Here is a 17782-nt window from a genome sequence, read left to right as displayed (position 1 = left end):
TGCCCCTCTTCTCTGTCCATCGGGTTTTATCCCCTCATCGCTGATCTGCCTTCATCCCTGCAATCCTCATCTGTTCCTCATAGGAGCGGCGGTCCGAGCGAGAAGCATCGCGCTGCGTGTGCGACGACACCGAGTGACTGAGCGGAGGAGGAAGCGTGCTGAACTTATGACAACAACCTGAAGCGATCTGATCGCTGGAGGAAGAGCTGCTGAGGATCCAGACAGTCGATTGGTGAGTTGGACGCTCATCTGCTTCACTTCAGACTTTCAGGTTTCAGTGACCAGGCTCAGAAAAAAGTTCACCGAAAGGATAAAATCACATTTAGTGAAGGAAAACGTACATAAACCCTAAACCACACATGTCAAATTGTTTCATTGTTTTTGTTGTGACACCATTTGATTATGCTGGTTTGATTACCTCCTTTTTTATTTTATTTTGTTTGTTAATCTTGTTTTTCTGCAGATCAATACTTATTTTGTGTAAATGTCAAAATAAATTCAAATAAAATCACATTTATCAGATCTTTTATAAATTATGTAGCTTCTTTAACTTTTAAGTATAAAAGCTTTCAAATGTAAAACTCCAGCATATGGAGATGAATGAACCGTTTTTATTTAAATATTCCCCTTCACGCTGATGACAACCTCATATTGCAGCAAACTCAGTCAACATATTTATTTGCTAGTCTTTTGTGGCAGATAAAACAAAGAGATTTGAGGCGAATATTATGGGGGTATTATATGGAGGGATAATCTCAGTAAAAGCAACTCCCCTCTCCTGTGGGATTCCTTAAAAAGCAGAATTAAACTGGTTGTGTGCACACATTCAGATTTATACTGAAAAATACGTGGAACCTCACGTATTTTTAAAGGTCTAAAGGTCGTTTTTCAACTTGATTTAAAACTTGATCAATGGATGTAATTTTCAGAAATGCAACAAAAAAGCTCCGACTCCCTCTCCTCCATCTGCCCGTCTCATCCCGCTATCCTCTGCCCATCCCTTTCTCCGTCTCTCATCCAGATGTAAAGAGCAGTCAATAATCGGATGAGAGCAGATTTGATTCAAAAGGCTTCCCTTAAAATCTCAGCCCTGTTGGATTTAAAAAAAAAAAAAAAAAAAACTAAACTGGCTCTTCTGTCTCACCTCTCGCCCTCCCTCCCTGCCTTAATGCACTTCTCCATCCAGCAGCCATTTAATCACATGGGAACAATGACAGAGTTCCAGGAACGGGACAGCAAAAAGGCAAACTCACGTTCAGAAACAACAAATAACAATAAAATAAAAATACTTATAAAATCTTCCCCAGTTTTCACTTTCAGGATCATCAGCAGCTGAAAGAAGCTGCCAGGTTTTAATTCAGACGGGTTTTTTTAAAAAATAAATCAGATCTCTTTCATTTAAAGTTAATACCACCTTCACTCTCTTCCCCTCCTTTTTTTACTTTAAACAAATTAAAGGCAAATCCTCTTGGTCATGTGTTATGACAAGGACACTCATTCAAATAGTGAGAAGAGCCACTGAGAGATTGCAGCCTGCACACATAGGATAGCACACATACGATTGTTTTTCAGGTAAGACAAAGAGGAACAGATATCCTGATTACTCATTCATAAGAAAAGTAATTTGCTATGTCAACTTATCACATTTTTTTTGCTGTGAAATGCTCTATTTTTAAAACTGTGATTGCTTCTTCACCTGTCTGCTGATTGCATTTGTCACACCGTGTGAGTTCGGCCATTAGGCGATTGATTTTCTGCCCTTTTTAATCACCACATTACCAGAATTCAAAAGCCATCAGCACTAAGTGAGAGCTCAGCACAAACCGCGCGTTGTTTCAGGAGGAGCCGATGCACATCTGGCACGGCGACAGGACATTCTGGTTTTCTGTGTACATTCAGGGTGAGGATGTGTTGCATCTTCTGGAAGAACAAACGGAGTCGTTAAAGTCATGTTTGCCTCCTGGTTTGACCTTTCTCTGGTTTCTGCGTGTGTGTGTGCGCTGGCGTTCTCCTGAAGGTGTGCCTCGCGGGTTTCTCTGCGAGTTCCTGCGTATTTATGAAAGTTTGCAAAGCAGACGAGGGTTTGTTTGACTTGCAAAGCAGCACTTACTTGGAGTCGGGTGTAAGGCAGGTTAGCGAGCTCAGGTAGGCGCGGGTTCGATTCCAACATGAGGTGAAGGCACAGGTGGTAGGGTTTGTTTAAGGGTTTATTTTTAATTGCCTGACTTTTATTATGTGTTTTTCATGGTTTTTATTTTAGGACGTCTTTTTCTGTTTCCACTGGTGACATTTGCTGGTAATCATCACCATGGGTGAAATGGAGCAGCTGAGAAAGGAGGCAGAAAGCCTCAAAGATCAGATCACTGTAAGTAGCTCCTTCCCTGTCAAAAATCAGGAAAAATCTATGTTTATTGTATTTTATGGTGATTCAGAGGGTAAACCATCATTCTTACGAAATAAATCCATCTTATTCTGTGAATCGATAGGAGAAAAACACATGTGGAAACACTTTTCACATGTTAAAACAAAACTCACTGTTAAAACAACATTTTGATGTGGATATCAACAGCCTTATGTGTCATTTAAAAAAATAGAAAGAATTTGATGGATTTTTCAGGTGTATCAAATTAACATGTGAAATAACTTATTCATGTCACTTCCAGAAATTATATTAGGTAGCAACATGTTGAAGCAAATGTCCACATTTGAATTGTTTTATTCCATGTTTTCACATGCTGAAATTAATTAAAGACTTTAACTGAGGGTAAAGTCTTTAATTTTTTTCAAAAAATGTTTTTCTAATGTGAAAAATTATGTAACATGTGAAGCACACGTGGTCAAATATTGAACATTTAAACTTTTTCCGCTCATGTTTCACATCAGTCGTTTCAAACAAATGAAACGCATGGTAAAACTTTGCACATGTGCAAACGTTTCTGTGTGGAAGTCACATGTGAAGCAGATGGGATCAACCATCAAATCTAATATTTTGTGCATCTATTTCACATGTATGTAGAACATGTTACGTTAGATCATGTAATAACTTTGAAAATGTGCATTTCACATGTAAAAATTATAATTTATGATTAAAAAAATCAAAAACGTGGGAAAAATTTGTTAATTTTTACATTTTAATGTTACATATATTTATTTTACCTGTAAAACATGCGACCACATTTTCCCCTGTGCTGATGAAGACTTGTGGTGACGTAATCACATTTAAAAACTTGAATTTTGTGCATTTTCTCTGTGAAATGCGTGTTTTGGGTGTGTGCGCTCCGCAGGCGGCCCGTAAGGCGGTGCAGGACACCACGCTGCAGGAGGCGGCAGCGGGGATCACCGTGGTGGGCCGCATCCAGATGAAGACCAGGAAGACGCTACGGGGTCACCTGGCCAAGATCTACGCCATGCACTGGTCCACCGACTCCAAGTAAATACATGCAACCTGCACACGAGTTCACCTGGTTTACCTGCGACAGAATCGATCTCTGTTAGAAACGAGAAGGATAATAACTCAAACAGCTTGGGCAAATTATTTTTGGAGCATCAAATTATTTTTGGAGCATTTAGAGCATCAAATTATTTTTGGAGGATTTAGAGCAAACCACAAAATCTTTCCAAAGTTTTTTTTTTGTCTAGTTTCTAATTCAAATTTCTTAGTTCACTTGAAATAAGAAAAACAAACTTAAAAGTAACTTTTCAGCAAGATATAGGAGCTTGTTTTAGGTAAATTCCTTAATATTGATGAAAAAGTTCCAGTTCCACTGGCAGATAAATTCACTTATAACAATAATCTGCCAGTGGAACTAGAACTTTTTTCATCAATACTATTATTACTTCTAATTTAGATTTGTCTTATTTCAAGTGAACTACGATGTTTGCACTAGGAACTAGACTAGACTACTTGTTATGGTTTTTGTGTTTTTGCAGAGTTTGGTGTGATTTTTGTGTTTTTATTCCTGTGTGCCGCAGGCTGTGCGTCAGCGCCTCACAGGATGGAAAACTCATCGTGTGGGACAGCGTCACAACCAACAAGGTGGGTCAGAAACAAACAGTGTCACCTGTAACGATGGAAGCCTTGGGTTTGTCTTTCCACTGATGCCTGAATACCAGAAGTTACAACGCAGGGCAAAGAGCCAGGCAGTTTTATTTACACAACATTTCACAAAATTCACTGCACAAACATTTGAATGAGTTACAACCTTTTATTTATTGATGATTTTGTCTTTTTTTTTTGAATGCCTGTTCTGCACTCATCATCATTTTATCATAATAAAACTCCTGGTTATTGTTATCTAGTGTTTGTAAAAACTAAATTAAAGCAATAGGTAGAATTTTATGTTGAATACATTTTCTGCAGAGTCATCACCACTGATAACTTTTTCACAACCTCATTTGTTTTCTGTCAAGTCATCATAAAATAAACTGGTCATGTCAGAGATCAGTTCAACCAAACTTACACCTCCTCTTTTTGGGCCTTTAATGTTATCCATTATATTTTATGTCTTATTCTAAATGCGTTATTGAATAGGAATATTTACCTCATATCTACGGAGAGTGAAGAGTGTCAAATAAAACAATAGCTAACTTATGAATTGTTTAGATGAGCCACTATTTATTTTAAACTGAAAATAAATACAAAAACTATGTATTAAATATAGAATTAATGATGTGCATTATTTAATTTTAAAAATTGGATATAGTTAATTATTTCTTTGAAAAGGTTGTTTTGAAGCAGCCAATCAGACGCAGGGTCTCCCTCAGCCCCGCCCACTGAGTTTGATTGGTGAAGTTGACGGTTTAAATTAATTCATGATGTGCTTCAGCAAAGATACATAAAATTATTTATTAAATCATTAAATAATTATAGCTAGTTTATAAAACAAAATCAATACCTTTAATTGAGGCATGTATAAATAATTCTACATTTAATAAATTATTGGTGTCCTTATATCCAGGTTTAATAAATTAATAGTAAATTTAAATAATTATTTCATAAGTTATTTTTTACAACTTGGCACTCTTCACATATTTCTGTTTTGGAGAGATTTTTTTATTCAAAAGACACATCTTGCTAAAACTAAATAAAACTATTTTGATAGGTAATGAATTAATAGCATTATATCTCAACTAGTTCTGGTTGAACAATAAAAAGTAGACAGTTTTTGGATTAGTAAAATTTTATCTTAAAAAATCTGTTAAAAGTATATTTAATCTTGTTAAACTCTATTGAAGTTTTAGAATAAAGTGTATGTAAAGGTCTTAAATCTATTATTTACCTCTTTAGTGTTGTTCAAATTTATCCTAATTAAATTCAAAACCTTACCTTAGCTTTCAGATGTGTAAAACAGCAGTTTTTCAGGTTTTAAGACAGCTGGACGTGTCCTGCGTGTGTGTCCCCAGGTGAACGCCATCCCGCTGAAGTCGTCCTGGGTGATGACGTGTGCCTACGCGCCTTCAGGAAACCTGGTGGCCTGCGGCGGTCTGGACAACATGTGCTCCATCTACAACCTGAAGGGGAAGGATGGGAACGTCAAGGTGATGCGAGAGCTGGCCGCACACACAGGTAGGACGTGTGTAATTGAGCAAACTCAAATGACGAAAATAAAATAGCCAATTTAGAAATAAATAAATAAATAAAAAATTTTCGCTAGAGAAGCTTTTGCGGTCGGATGAGGTAGTTTTTTTGGCTGTATAAGACAGAGAGGTATTTCTGAAAACTGCAATGGGAATATTTTTTTTGTATTACGAGTCACATGATCAACAACCGGATGTTTCCAGTGGCGCAAACTGCGAAGAAGAAGATGACAGGAAGTAGATCGACGATGATGGCGCAGCATGATTTTTTAATGACTTATCGCGTGAACAAACTTTTTTACACGTGATTTTAATTGCGTTTCTTATTTAATGGAAACACCGCAACTGCAAATTTGTTTTTCAATTTTTACATTAGCAGAATATAGACAAAGATTTTTGCACATTTGTAATGAAAAGGCGGTTACTGTGACCAATACATAAGGGCACATCTATTCAGTCTAGTTCTATACTCTGTTCTCTGAGCGCCTTCGTACTTTATAATTTATTTAAACTATATTTAAAATCCCTAATTGCACATTTTGAAAGGTTTGTTGCTGTTTGTGTTTTGCATGTTTGAACAAGACAGTCATCCTGTTGTTTTTCTCAGTTTCATTATACATTGTTTTACACTGACTTATAATTGCTAAAGTTGTGTTTACATGTTTGATCAAGCGAGTGAAGCTACTAGGTGTATTTGAGTGTGTTGTATTGTGCAGAGTTATCAAAGAAATGTATTATTCAGACTGTGTTTTAAACAAAGAAAAGTTTTAAGTCAGTTCAGCTCTGCTTTTCTGTATCGGAGCGGCATCGGCTGGTACTAAACCCCAGATATTTGAATTGGTATTGGAAAATAAAAAAGTGGATCGTTTCATCTCTAGTTTTTAAACTCCTCTGTTTTCCCAGGTTATCTTTCCTGCTGCCGCTTCATCAGCGACACTGAGATCATCACCAGCTCAGGCGACTGCACCTGGTAAGAACAGATCACAGCTGAATGGACCGCCATCTTAGTGTTTAGGGCACAAAATAAAGGCTCGTTTCATTTCAGCATACTCTGGGACATTGAGACAGGGACCCAGAAGACGGTTTATGCTGGACACCAAGGAGACTGCATGTCCCTGGGCGTAGCGCCAGACTTTAAGTTTTTCATCTCAGGAGCGTGTGACTTTACAGCGAAGCTGTGGGACATCAGGGAGGGCACCTGCAGACAGACCTTCGGAGGCCATGAGAGTGATGTCAATGCCATTGGGGTACGCGTGAGGAAGACGTTTTCAAGATGTTTTACCTCTAAAACCCTCCATTTGTAATAATTTGTCATTCTTTCCAGTTTTTTCCCAATGGTAACGCAGTGATAACAGGATCAGACGATGCCACCTGTAAACTGTTTGACCTGCGGGCTGACCAGGAGCTCATCACCTACCAGGACTCCGGCATCATGTGCGGCGTCACCTCCCTGGCCCCGTCCCTGTCCGGCCGGCTGATCCTGGCTGGCTACGACGACTTCAATGTGAACATCTGGGACATGCTGAAGGCTGAGAGAGTGGGTACGTACACCTGGAAACCTGATCAATTATAGATTACACCGGACAAGGGAAGAAACGTGCGCCCTGCAGAGGACAGTGAGGGGAGCCAACCCAGCACTTTGTTGTCCTTGGAATTGAATTTGCTTGTATTATTTGGCTCCTTGTCCAATTGGTCTTTAACTTTCTGCCTGATGTTTGACGCTGTTGCTTCAGTATTTCCACATAATGTTCTTTACTCATCATGCCATCTGTTTTGTGAAGTGCACCAGTCCCTCCAGCAGCAAAATATCCCCACCACATGATGTTATTGTGAATGTCCTTTTTACTAAAAATAAAGAAATAAAAATGGTGGGCATTATGGCCAAAACTTCCAACTTTGCCTTAACAAACAATTGGACATACCACCATAGACACCCAAGTGCATTTTCAAACTGTAACCTGGTTTTTATGTTGTTCTCTTCTTTGCTAAGTGTTATTGGATAAGTAAACTATCTCAGTCTTTTGTTGTGGAGTTGAGAATAAATTTCAGTCTAAACATGTTCGTCTCTGGGACACAGAATCGTATCCTTCACAGATATTATGATGGCTAAAGAATCCCATTGTGTGTGTTTGACAAAATAGATTCTAAATGGGGCTGGGCGATTTGGCTGAAAGACTTCTCACCATATCAGAGTTTCATATCAGTCTATATCAATAGTATTGATTAGTTTTTTGTTTTAAATATCTGAAATACTGCCAAACTTGTGCTGTGACCTTTCCTGTTTTATCCAGTTTTTGTCTCCACGCCGTTGTTTATTTTCAAGCAGTTGTGAGGCACAATGGTGTAACCTATAACTGCTGCTGCGCAAGTTACTCAACAGGTTGTTGCTAGGTAACAATCGAGTGAGTGAGTTGCTAGGTAACCAAAGAGCGAGTTAGTGAGTTGATTCCACTCACTTTACTTTGCTAGTCTTGAGAGGTTTACAAGCTAAAGTCTTTCCTCTGCCTACATCTCCCAGAATGCTGTGCAGTTCTGGATTATCTAAATATTTATTGATATTGATCACAATTCTAACACAATATATATAGTTATTGATTTATTGCCTAGCCCTAATCCAAAACAGTTTCCTATTACGGTTTGATTGACCTATCAGGAGTTTACAGACCATTGGACTACTTAAAACTATTGGAAAACTGACCAGATTTTAGTGAATATAAGCAAAAAGAAATAAGTTAAATAAGTTTAGTCATTTGAATGACATAAAACAGGAAAAGGTTGTCTGATCTAATGTTGGATAGTGTTATTTTATGCAGTGCATGTAAATATCTGGTTTCAAATGCGTAAATAAGACTTATATTTATATTGTTATTTATGTATCCTATATAGTGGTTTTACTTCTGAAATAGTCACCTTCTTTGATTTCTGCTGTTCTTCAGGCGTGCTGGCCGGTCACGACAACAGAGTGAGCTGCATTGGCGTGTCTGCAGACGGCATGGCCTGCTGCACGGGATCCTGGGACAGTTTCCTCAAGATATGGAACTGAGGCTGTCCCTCTGCTACAAGCAGAAAGAAAGTGGTTCATTTATTCTTGGAAACGTGAAGATTTAAAACAAGGAGAGATCAATGGAGGCAGGAGGAGACACGTACAGTGAGAAGAGGGTATTTTATCTGTGCCAAGTCATTTCTAATGTTGGAGAAGAGGAGTGTAATGCGAGGGTTTCCTCTTCTCCCAGTCACACTGCGCTCTCACCTTTCTTCTCATGTTCTGGCGGAAATTAGGGTAGAACAAAAGAGTGGGCGTCTTAGTCAAATTTCTCATTAGTTAATCTGTAATTCAGATGAAACAGATGGCGGATGCATAATTTTTGGAGCAACATTAAGATTACCAAATGCGAACAGTTTGGTAATCTGGAAATGGTAGCACACTGGATGAGTCAGAACTAAAAACATGTCAAGTTACAGCCTGTGTAGAGTCACAGAAGCTCCACTTTATATGCTGTTTTATATCAGAACATAGGTTACACCTAATAACATGATTTACAATCATTTGTTTTAGCTTCGGTAGGTTCCCCAAGTACTTAAACTTTCTTTTTATTTTCTAATTTTATTTAAACTTGAGTCAATAGTTTGCAAATGTCTGCATTTGTGTTTGTTTTGTATGTGACTGATGGACAATATTTAGCAGGATTTGGGATCGTTTTTGGCTTTATCCCCTCAGTAAATAGGTAAAAACTCAAAATGACAGATGGATTAGTAAAATGGTTACTTGGTAACCCTTTTCTCAAGTCAAAACTATATCAAAGCAGTAACTGAATATTTATATATCTGCATATACATTTATCTTTATAGCAGGTAGGCTCTGAATACTGACTATACATTTAGATGAACGTCAAAGTAAAATTTCAACTACATTTTTTTTCAAAACTTGATCTACACTGCAATGTAAATTAATAAATTTGGGATTCTGCTAAACAATTGTACATAGTCTTAATTTCTGACTCTCATAATGTTTACTACTTTGATCATCTGAAGTGTAAGTGAGAATACAAGATCAGTTTTATCTATTTATTGTCTGTACCTGCTTGTCCTTGGAGGGTTGCACTAGTGCTCATCTCCAGCAGTCATTGGTCAGGAGGCAGAGCACACATTGCTAGTCCATCAAGGCAACACAGAAACACACTCACACCTAAGGGCAATTGAGGGAAACCAACTATCCTGACAGCAAAAGTGGATAGTCAGCACAAAAAAATATACATATACTTAAGAGTACCTCTTTTATATATCTGTATTAGAGTGTAGTCATCTGAAAAAAATATACTGAAGAATGAAAAACTAACTAAAAAGGATACTTAAGTGCAACCCCAGCCTGTTACCTAGCAACCCCAGCCGAGTTCTGCCCATCACCTAGCAACCCAATGGAACTCCAGCAGGTTGGAAAAGTACTGTTTAATCTGTGAAAATGTAATCATACATAAAGGCAAACACTCAAGGTGGGTCCAATGTAAAACCAAGGATGAGTACATGAAGCACTTCATGTCCACTATGGAGGATTTTGTGGCGGCACAGATGAGTTTATTCGCTTAGACTAGCGGTTCTCAACGTGGGTGGTACCTCCCCCCAGGGGGCGCTGGCAGACATTTTTACAAAAAGGGGGACGCTGGGATGCCTTCGAGGGGCGTTTGGTCGAAGGTAAACTTTACACCATAAATGCACAACAATGCCAGTTTAGACTTTGAGCAACTTGGTAAAACTGTATTGTGTAACATTAAATCATGCTTGGCTGCAACGGTATCGATGGCAGCTCTTCTATTCAGTGTTTGTTAGCTTCTGTTAGCTTCTTGGTGCAGCTACGTTCTCCTGCTACTGGTAGCTAAACTCACGATACCCTCACTGTGTATCCCTCTGAAAAATGAACCAATTTAAATAAAGAAATCAWGAAATCCCTCCATGGGTGATACCACGATAGAAAGCGTTCATTTTATAGCGTTAACACCGGTGCTGTAAGTGGTCCGGTATGAAACGGGGGTGATAGAACAACACAACACTTTTAAATTTCAATAATCAGAATGCAGAAATTGTTTCCGTTGTTTTAAAAGGTTTATGTCAGTCTGCCTTTTCCCCATCGATACGCTTCCCGACCGCCCTGCACCTTAGGGAGTTAAAAAAAAAGACGTTCACATTGCGCAAAACTCTGAAACAGGAGAAGCGGGACATAAAACGGAGCGACGAACTAGATGTGAATTATGGCATAAAAACAGAGAATCCGACGCTGAACAGTGAAAAAAAAAAATCAACACATGATGTGAAACACATGATGATTAGGCGGCGCAGCAGGTGATGAGATTACTGATGGTGAGCGTCAATAAATGATAAAATACATCTAGCAACTGGAAAGAAACTAAAGTGGACATAGCAATAAACCAAGAGAGGATAATACTAATCAAATGAAACTAAATGGAAATGAATGAAGAACAAAATGCAAGAATAARCTAAGAAACTAAAGTAAATACAGAGGAATAAACTGGTATGGCAAGACCTTTCGAGCAATAATTAATACAGAGAGAATAAACACACTATTTCCACATAAAAGGTAAAATAATATTGAAGTGCCATGGGTTTGAGACCACATCTAGTACTGAGAATAAATATATTTTACAGACCATAACAGTAAATAACATCACTTATTTGTTTTTAATTAGATTTGATATATTTATTTCAATATTATTTTTCATGTCCGTGTTAATGTCATGAGGCTGATGACTCCATGACACTTTCAATTTCACTCATTAGGATTTGATTAAGAACCAGATTTGTTCTTCGTGATTTCTGTCCAGTAAAACTATTAATATATAAATGAATAGTCAGGTCTATATAAAGATATAATCCACGTTTCCGTCCCATATTTGTATGGCATTAAAAGGACCTGGAACTTTTGTTTTTCCACTGAAAACTCTGGTTTGCACAATAAATGCCATGTGGGTGAAGTTTTATGGATGATRCTCTGATGTSCCATTCTCCTGAAGGCAGCACAGAGCTGCACCACCAGAAACCGACAGAAACACTGAAGAGAAGAAGAGCTATTATTAATGTAGTTACAGTTCTATCCATGTTTTAATGTTGCAGAGCTCAGTCGTTTTGCAAATAGCTCAAAGTTTAAACTGGCATTGCAGTACATCTTTAATCTGGTCATTTTGTGCAAGATTTAACTAGAAAATGGCACAAAATATTTTTTTCCACTGATTGGCTGCTGCAAGGTATACCGATTTTAACTTGAATGTTCATTGCATTTTTCGTAGACACCTGTGAAAATTTCTATTCCCATGACTTTGTTCTCTGGGAAATAATTTTTGATAAATACAGAAACAAGCATAAAAATCAAAACATCTACAATAGTGATAGTAATATTAATGATAAAATAATGGTCAGTGCAAAGTAGTCTGCAAATTCTTTGGTGGGGGGCAGTGAGAGACCTGGATAAAGGCTAGAGGGGCGCTGGCCCAAAAAAGGTTGAGAAACACTGGCTTAGACTCTGGGAACACTGGAGTTTGTGGCATTAACCTTTTAAAAATACCCAATTAAAAAAAAAAACACACATTCTAGTGGACCCTAAAGTGAAAACAGGTCAGCACTGCATCTTTCAACAGGAAATTGATATTGTATAGATCTGTATGCAGACTTAATGCTTTACAATTCAAAAGAAAACTGATGCGAGATGAAAATCAAAATAGGAACTGGCCAGTTCTGTATGATTCAGCATTTTGAAACATATTAGAGAACTAAATGGCCTCCCACTGTCTAAACAACAAAAAGTTTCACAATTAACAGCAGGTGTGAATTTGTGCTACAATTAGTTTTTATGATTTTTACAAATCTTCTGCATGTGTGGCAGTAAGAGTAGACAAAGGTAAAGATGCACTTTCCTAAAAGTGCCAGAAAATGAAAAGGCAGCTAGACATGAGCTGATCTTTTAGTGTTTAACTTTTATTCTGTTGACAAATTTAAATTACACAAATGCTTTAAAAAGGTCCAACAAAAGAAGTGAACAAAATCTCACATATAAAAGGACAAGCAAAATTAAGGAAAAGGGACCAAGTAAAGTAGAAAACTGCAGCATGTAGCAGACACAATATTTACATACTTCAAATATAAGCTAACAGAAGATATACACATAAAAGCACATTTTTAAAATTTTAGGAAGGACATATTCTGAGTATCTCCCTTCAGTGGTTCTCCTTGTCCAGAGACACTGCCAGCACCCTGCGGTCCATCTGTCCAAGTCTCTGCTTAGACTGATTGGACACCTTCAGCTTCATCTGCACAGTGAAAACAGAGAAAGTCACTGCAATGATTTGTTTTATTGAATTACACAATCAGAAATCCTTCTGCAATAAGTCAACATGGGCTTAGAGGGCTCACATTAAATAAAATTCACATTTTTGTACTTCCATTTGAGTCTCTACTGCTTCTAAAAAAAAAAAAAATAATATATATATATATATATATATATATATAAACCCAAGTGCTTCCAAACAAAACTAAAAACACCCAGACATTTTTGTGGCAGTAAATGCAGTAAGTTAAGATTTTTTGGTGTTTGGAAAAAGCAGTTTAAAAAAAAAACCTTCAAAATGTATTGTGACAAATCAGCAGGCACTGCCCCTCACCTAGCAACCCCGACCCGTTACCTAGCAACCCAAGTTGAGTTCCAGCGTGTTAGGTCACCTGGTTTTACCGCTGTACAATGGCTGCTGGAAAAGACAAGTGTTTTGTTGTTGACTTACCATTCAGAAAAGATGTTTGTATAATGTTAAAAAACAGATATATAACTGCACATTGTTTGCAGCCATTTTGACTTGTGCATGTAAATGTTGAGTTGGGGGGCGTGGCCAGCAGCAGCTCATTTGGATTTAAAGTGACAGGAGGCCATAAAAAGCTCGTTCTAAAAGGAGCTCAGAATAGGAAGAACTGACCAGACTGAAATATCATCCAAATATAATTTGTGGGGGAAAAAAAAAAAAAAAAAGTAGTGAACATATATCCATATGTTCAAGGAAGCATAATAATGGGTCCCCTTTAAGAGACGATGGCATTGGTGTAATAAATGCCCGTTTGTACCTGAGAACGTTGGTCACGGGGAGAGTTGGTCTCCTTAAGGATCTGAAGGGGAGAGCGGCCCTCAGTACCTGGAGGAGAAACGCCCAAAAACTTACAAATCTATAAAAAGAGACAAAAGTCTTCACACTAATCCTTCCTCTTTACACACCTTTTTGCTTCAGCTTTCCAGACTGCCCCTTGTTTTCGTTGCCGATGCTCTTTACTGCCACACGGACAGCAAGAGGAGAGGAGCTTCCTTTGTTCCCCTGAACTCCTCTGGATCTCAGCCCAGTGGCACCAAAACCTTTCCCCAACCACTGCGGCTTGAACTCCAGCTGACTGGGGCTCTTCATGTCAAAGGTGGGGCAGCGGATACCTGTGCACATAGACACCTGCTCTGGACTGGGGGTATCTGGTTGCTCTGAGGGAGGCAGAGAAGATTTGGTTTCCTCTGTTTGCTTTGGCTGGACTGTGACAGAGGGACGGGCGTACGCATGATCCACGCCGTCCACAACTTGGTCCTTTTCCACATTAGGTTCTGAGAAAGCACGACTTTCATGGTGAATCTCAAACACCTGAGAAGAAGTTGCCCCCTCATGACATGTCATCAGGCTCATGCTCAGCCTCTTGTGCAACGGGGTCTCCCTCGCTTCTTCTGCCTCCTCCAGGCTAATATTCGCTTCCGTTTCGATCTCCATCGCCACCTGAGGATCCCAGAGAAGCTCAAAGGGACTCGAGTTGCCAACGAACACCTGAGAAGCTTGATCGGGGGCAGCCAAGAAGTTTGCATGTTCAGCTACAGAGCCAAAGTCAGTTGCTCTGCGTGGACTGAGGAGCGGCTCTGTGGAGGCCAGCTCCTCGTCCTCATGGACCTCATCAACTGGATCACTGTGGCGTTTCTGAGGACCTTCAGGGACTTTGCCTTCAGCCTCGTTGTGGAAGAGCATGCCCAGGCGGCGGGTGAAGGATCCGACGGTCGCTGGGGGAAGAAAAAGCAGAAGTTCAAGTCAGACCGCTGAGGCCCAGTAAAACCCAGCAGGAAGTTACTTACAAAATATTTACCTCTCATGATTTCCCTCACAGGGGTGCGGGTGATACCAAAGGTAGGCGAGCGGGGATCGTTTACAGCCAGGGGACACTCACTTTTCACAGCTGCAGCAGAGGTCGACTCCTTTCCACAAACCTAAGAGGCGAAGTAAACTTAGCCAGCGCTTACCAGAAGTATTCACACCTCTTGACCTTGTCCACATTTAGTTACTTTACAACCAGAAGTTCTAATGTATAATAAACTACGAGTGGAGGCATTTATTGTATCATTTATCATAAAAGTCTTAACTTTGATTTGTTGTCACAATAAATTTCAGTTAATATAAAAAAAAAAAAAAACCACCTCAGGATTGATAGTTTTACCAGTTTGTCCACCGTTTGTTCAAAGAAATACAAAAATACATTTGATACAGTTACTGTTTGCAGTTTAGTGAAGCAATTACAAATGGGAATGTTTTCAAGAGTAGTATTTGTGTCTGTGGCGTTATAAGTGCCGCTTCCTAAAAAAAAAAAAAAAAAAAAGTGACCAATAGTTCTCATTGTTACTTATTGTACCACAAAATATTATGATAAAACTTTAAGTCCATATCATCCACCTCTAATATAAACTCCATTCCTTTAATATTCCTCCCTGGTAAGGCTGCGCAATATTATAATTGCAACATCACAGTGTGTGCAATATTCACATCACAAAGGACTGTTTGTAGAGCAGTTATTGTTGGCCAATCTATTCCGAGGGTTATGATCCCTTATTTTTTTATGCCAATGTAATATTTAGCCAGGTGGACAGAGTCTCACAGCAGCAAATGCCTAAAATGCTGAAGGGCACAGAGTGAGAACAAGAGATGAGAGGAAGAGAAAAGAGGCAAATATTTCTACCAATATAGCCGTTACAAAATTTTCTAATATCATGCAGCCACTTCACCTGAATCAGGAGACCAGATTACCTTTCACAGAGAAATGCTAATGAGCCAATTCAACTCAAGTGTGTTGGGGAACATGCACAACTACAAGTTGCACAACAACAGACTCGGGACTGGAGTGTTAGTGTGAGCTAAACCATTTCATTGGTTTTGTCCTGTTGAAAGCCCCCAGTCTCAAGCATTTTGTAGTCTTTTAGCAAACATGACACCTTATAGTTTTCTTTTTTCCACTCTTCTATGAAGGGCAGATTCATGGAGTGCACAACCAGAAGATATCACCGACTCTTGAACCTGAGCAATGGATCCTTGTAGCGTTACCATAAGACATTGGTTTGCTTCTCTGATTAAAAGTTCTGCATGCCCAGTTATGTTATTTAGCTTAACCATGTCTTGGTAGATTTGCAGATGTAACACACCATCTTCTCAGACTGAACAATGCTTTAAGGTTGCAATATAAAGATGGTTCACTAACAAACCTCAGAGGCCTTCAAAGAGAAGCTGTATTTAAACTGGGATTACAGGAGCTGAAAAATGCATGCACTGCTTTGTGTTGGTCTGTCTCAATAGAATGTATTCAAGTGCGCATTTGAACCAACTTGAATGGGTGTTCGATCAATCCCAGCAGAGGGAGAGCGTGGATCTATCAGATGGCTCACATGTGTCTTCTTGATGGCTGGTTGTGGTTTTGCGTCTGCAGACACAGCCATCTTGCTCTCACTTGTTCCCATAATGCCTATTAAAGGTTACCTGAATCACAGGTGGACAAAAAGCAAACTTAACGTTAAAAAGAACACAAAAAAATATGCGACTGATTAAGAAAGCACCGACATGAACCCTGCAAAGTGACCTTAAGTCAACACGTTTCTATATAATAATATAACAATTAAAAAAAAAAAAACAGTTTAAAAGCTAATTTACCTTTTCTTTTGTTTACAGGGGATTCTATACAGCCACTGTTCTAAAATTAACATTTAAGTGCAAATATCTGCAGCGTACTTGCAATTATTGATTGGGCAAAAGACAGGACTAAGGACTAATGCAAGCAGCAGCAAATCTGTAAAAAAAAAAACAAAAAAAAAAAAACAATGTTAAGTGAAATAATTATGTAGTAAATTGACAGGGTTCATTTCCCAAAATACACAAAGAGAGATTACAAACTGTTCAAGCCTGCATAAAACCCGTGTGTAATAGTAATAGATATTAAAAACACACAAAAAGGCTGATACATTTAAGCAATTAAGTGTTTAAGATTAGAAAGTAAGGCAAAAACGATGCAGTTCAGTCAATGAGACGCCAATTATCTAAAGAGTCATCAGTTTTAATAATAAAGCCAAGAAAAATGCATAAAGTTTAAGTTTACAAAGTGTTTCTTTACCTTGGACGAGACAAAGCCAATCGCTGCGCCACACAACTTCAGATCCTTTCACTTCCAACTTCACCTTCCGATAAGCAGGAAAACACGAGTTTTTAAAAGATTTAAATGGCGGGGTTGCGTGCCTCATTCTTTTAAACGAACCAATAAGTGCACGCTTCCGCTTTGCCGCCTCACGTCCGATTGGCTTAAAGCAAGCCATGTTTGAAATGGGCGTGGTCTATGCGTAACGACGTTTTTGAACGTTGAGCTAAACAGCCTGCGCCAAAGATACTCGTTTGAAATCTTTGAGAATAACACCCATTTGCATTATTTGAACTCATTCCGTTTTGGAAGAAAAGATATAGAAGAAAAACACGTGGTGTACTTTGCAAAACAGGTCAGTTAAAATAACTAAAAACGTAGTGATATTAAAGTTTAATTTAGAAAATTACACATTTTATTTTATTGCCATCTATCTAAAAGATAAATTTATATGTGAACATTAGTTATTTCAAAAATATTTAACTTTTAATGGATTATAAAAAATTTAAGTAAATTTTAATCAAATTCAGAAAGAGATCAAATGTTTCTCTTATTTTTCTCCTGTTTAACAGTGAGAGAAAATCAGCAGACAATTTCAACTCTAAAAGCTTCTTCTAGATACCTGTAGTGAAAGTTTTTAGCTAATTAAATATCCTGTAAATCTCCCAGTACATTCAAGCTGAACCATTCTCAACTTGGTGCATAATTTTCTGTCTGTAAGTACATTTACACAGCATGTACGATA

At 38.4% G+C, this 17782-nt stretch overlaps 2 protein-coding genes across 10 annotated transcripts in view; one reads left to right on the top strand and one right to left on the bottom strand.

Annotated features, from left to right (window-relative positions):
• The window catches only part of gnb3a (guanine nucleotide binding protein (G protein), beta polypeptide 3a), a 13979-nt gene extending 4422 nt beyond the window's left edge, over positions 1-9557 (top strand). The window contains exons 2-10 of one of the 4 annotated variants that reach the window (XM_008431389.1): positions 84-232; positions 2261-2365; positions 3285-3430; positions 3973-4036; positions 5404-5566; positions 6481-6547; positions 6623-6824; positions 6902-7118; positions 8514-9557. In XM_008431389.1, coding sequence (XP_008429611.1) covers positions 2309-2365; positions 3285-3430; positions 3973-4036; positions 5404-5566; positions 6481-6547; positions 6623-6824; positions 6902-7118; positions 8514-8620 — 1023 coding nt within the window. In that variant the 5' untranslated portion in view covers positions 84-232; positions 2261-2308 and the 3' untranslated portion in view covers positions 8621-9557. Of the gene's footprint in view, positions 1-35; positions 233-1506; positions 1573-1870; positions 2174-2260; positions 2366-3284; positions 3431-3972; positions 4037-5403; positions 5567-6480; positions 6548-6622; positions 6825-6901; positions 7119-8513 lie in introns of those variants that run through there. The other 3 variants (XM_017309624.1, XM_008431391.2, XM_008431390.2) reach the window with 3 other exon arrangements.
• Positions 9558-12537: 2980 nt separating this feature from the next.
• On the bottom strand, positions 12538-17118 carry cdca3 (cell division cycle associated 3). Of its 6 annotated transcripts, none has more exons than XM_008431394.1 (7): positions 17017-17087; positions 16560-16695; positions 16238-16388; positions 14734-14854; positions 13841-14650; positions 13693-13760; positions 12538-12890 (listed from the first exon to the last, which is right to left on the bottom strand). In XM_008431394.1, the coding sequence occupies exons 3-7, from the start codon at positions 16367-16369 to the stop codon at positions 12798-12800; spliced, it is 1224 nt and encodes a 407-aa protein (XP_008429616.1). In that variant the 5' UTR covers positions 16370-16388; positions 16560-16695; positions 17017-17087; the 3' UTR covers positions 12538-12797. The 6 variants fall into 6 exon arrangements, 4 of the variants coding, with proteins under 4 accessions (XP_008429616.1, XP_008429617.1, XP_008429614.1 ...); XM_008431395.1 differs by having other exon boundaries at positions 16638-16695; positions 17017-17031; XR_535732.1 differs by lacking the exon at positions 16560-16695 and adding an exon at positions 13242-13325 and having other exon boundaries at positions 12800-12890; positions 17017-17118.
• Positions 17119-17782: the final 664 nt, after the last annotated feature.

The sequence above is a fragment of the Poecilia reticulata genome, linkage group LG16 (assembly GCF_000633615.1).
Source record: "Poecilia reticulata strain Guanapo linkage group LG16, Guppy_female_1.0+MT, whole genome shotgun sequence".
Lineage (NCBI taxonomy): Eukaryota > Metazoa > Chordata > Actinopteri > Cyprinodontiformes > Poeciliidae > Poecilia > Poecilia reticulata.
This window is presented reverse-complemented; position numbering and strand designations above follow the sequence as displayed.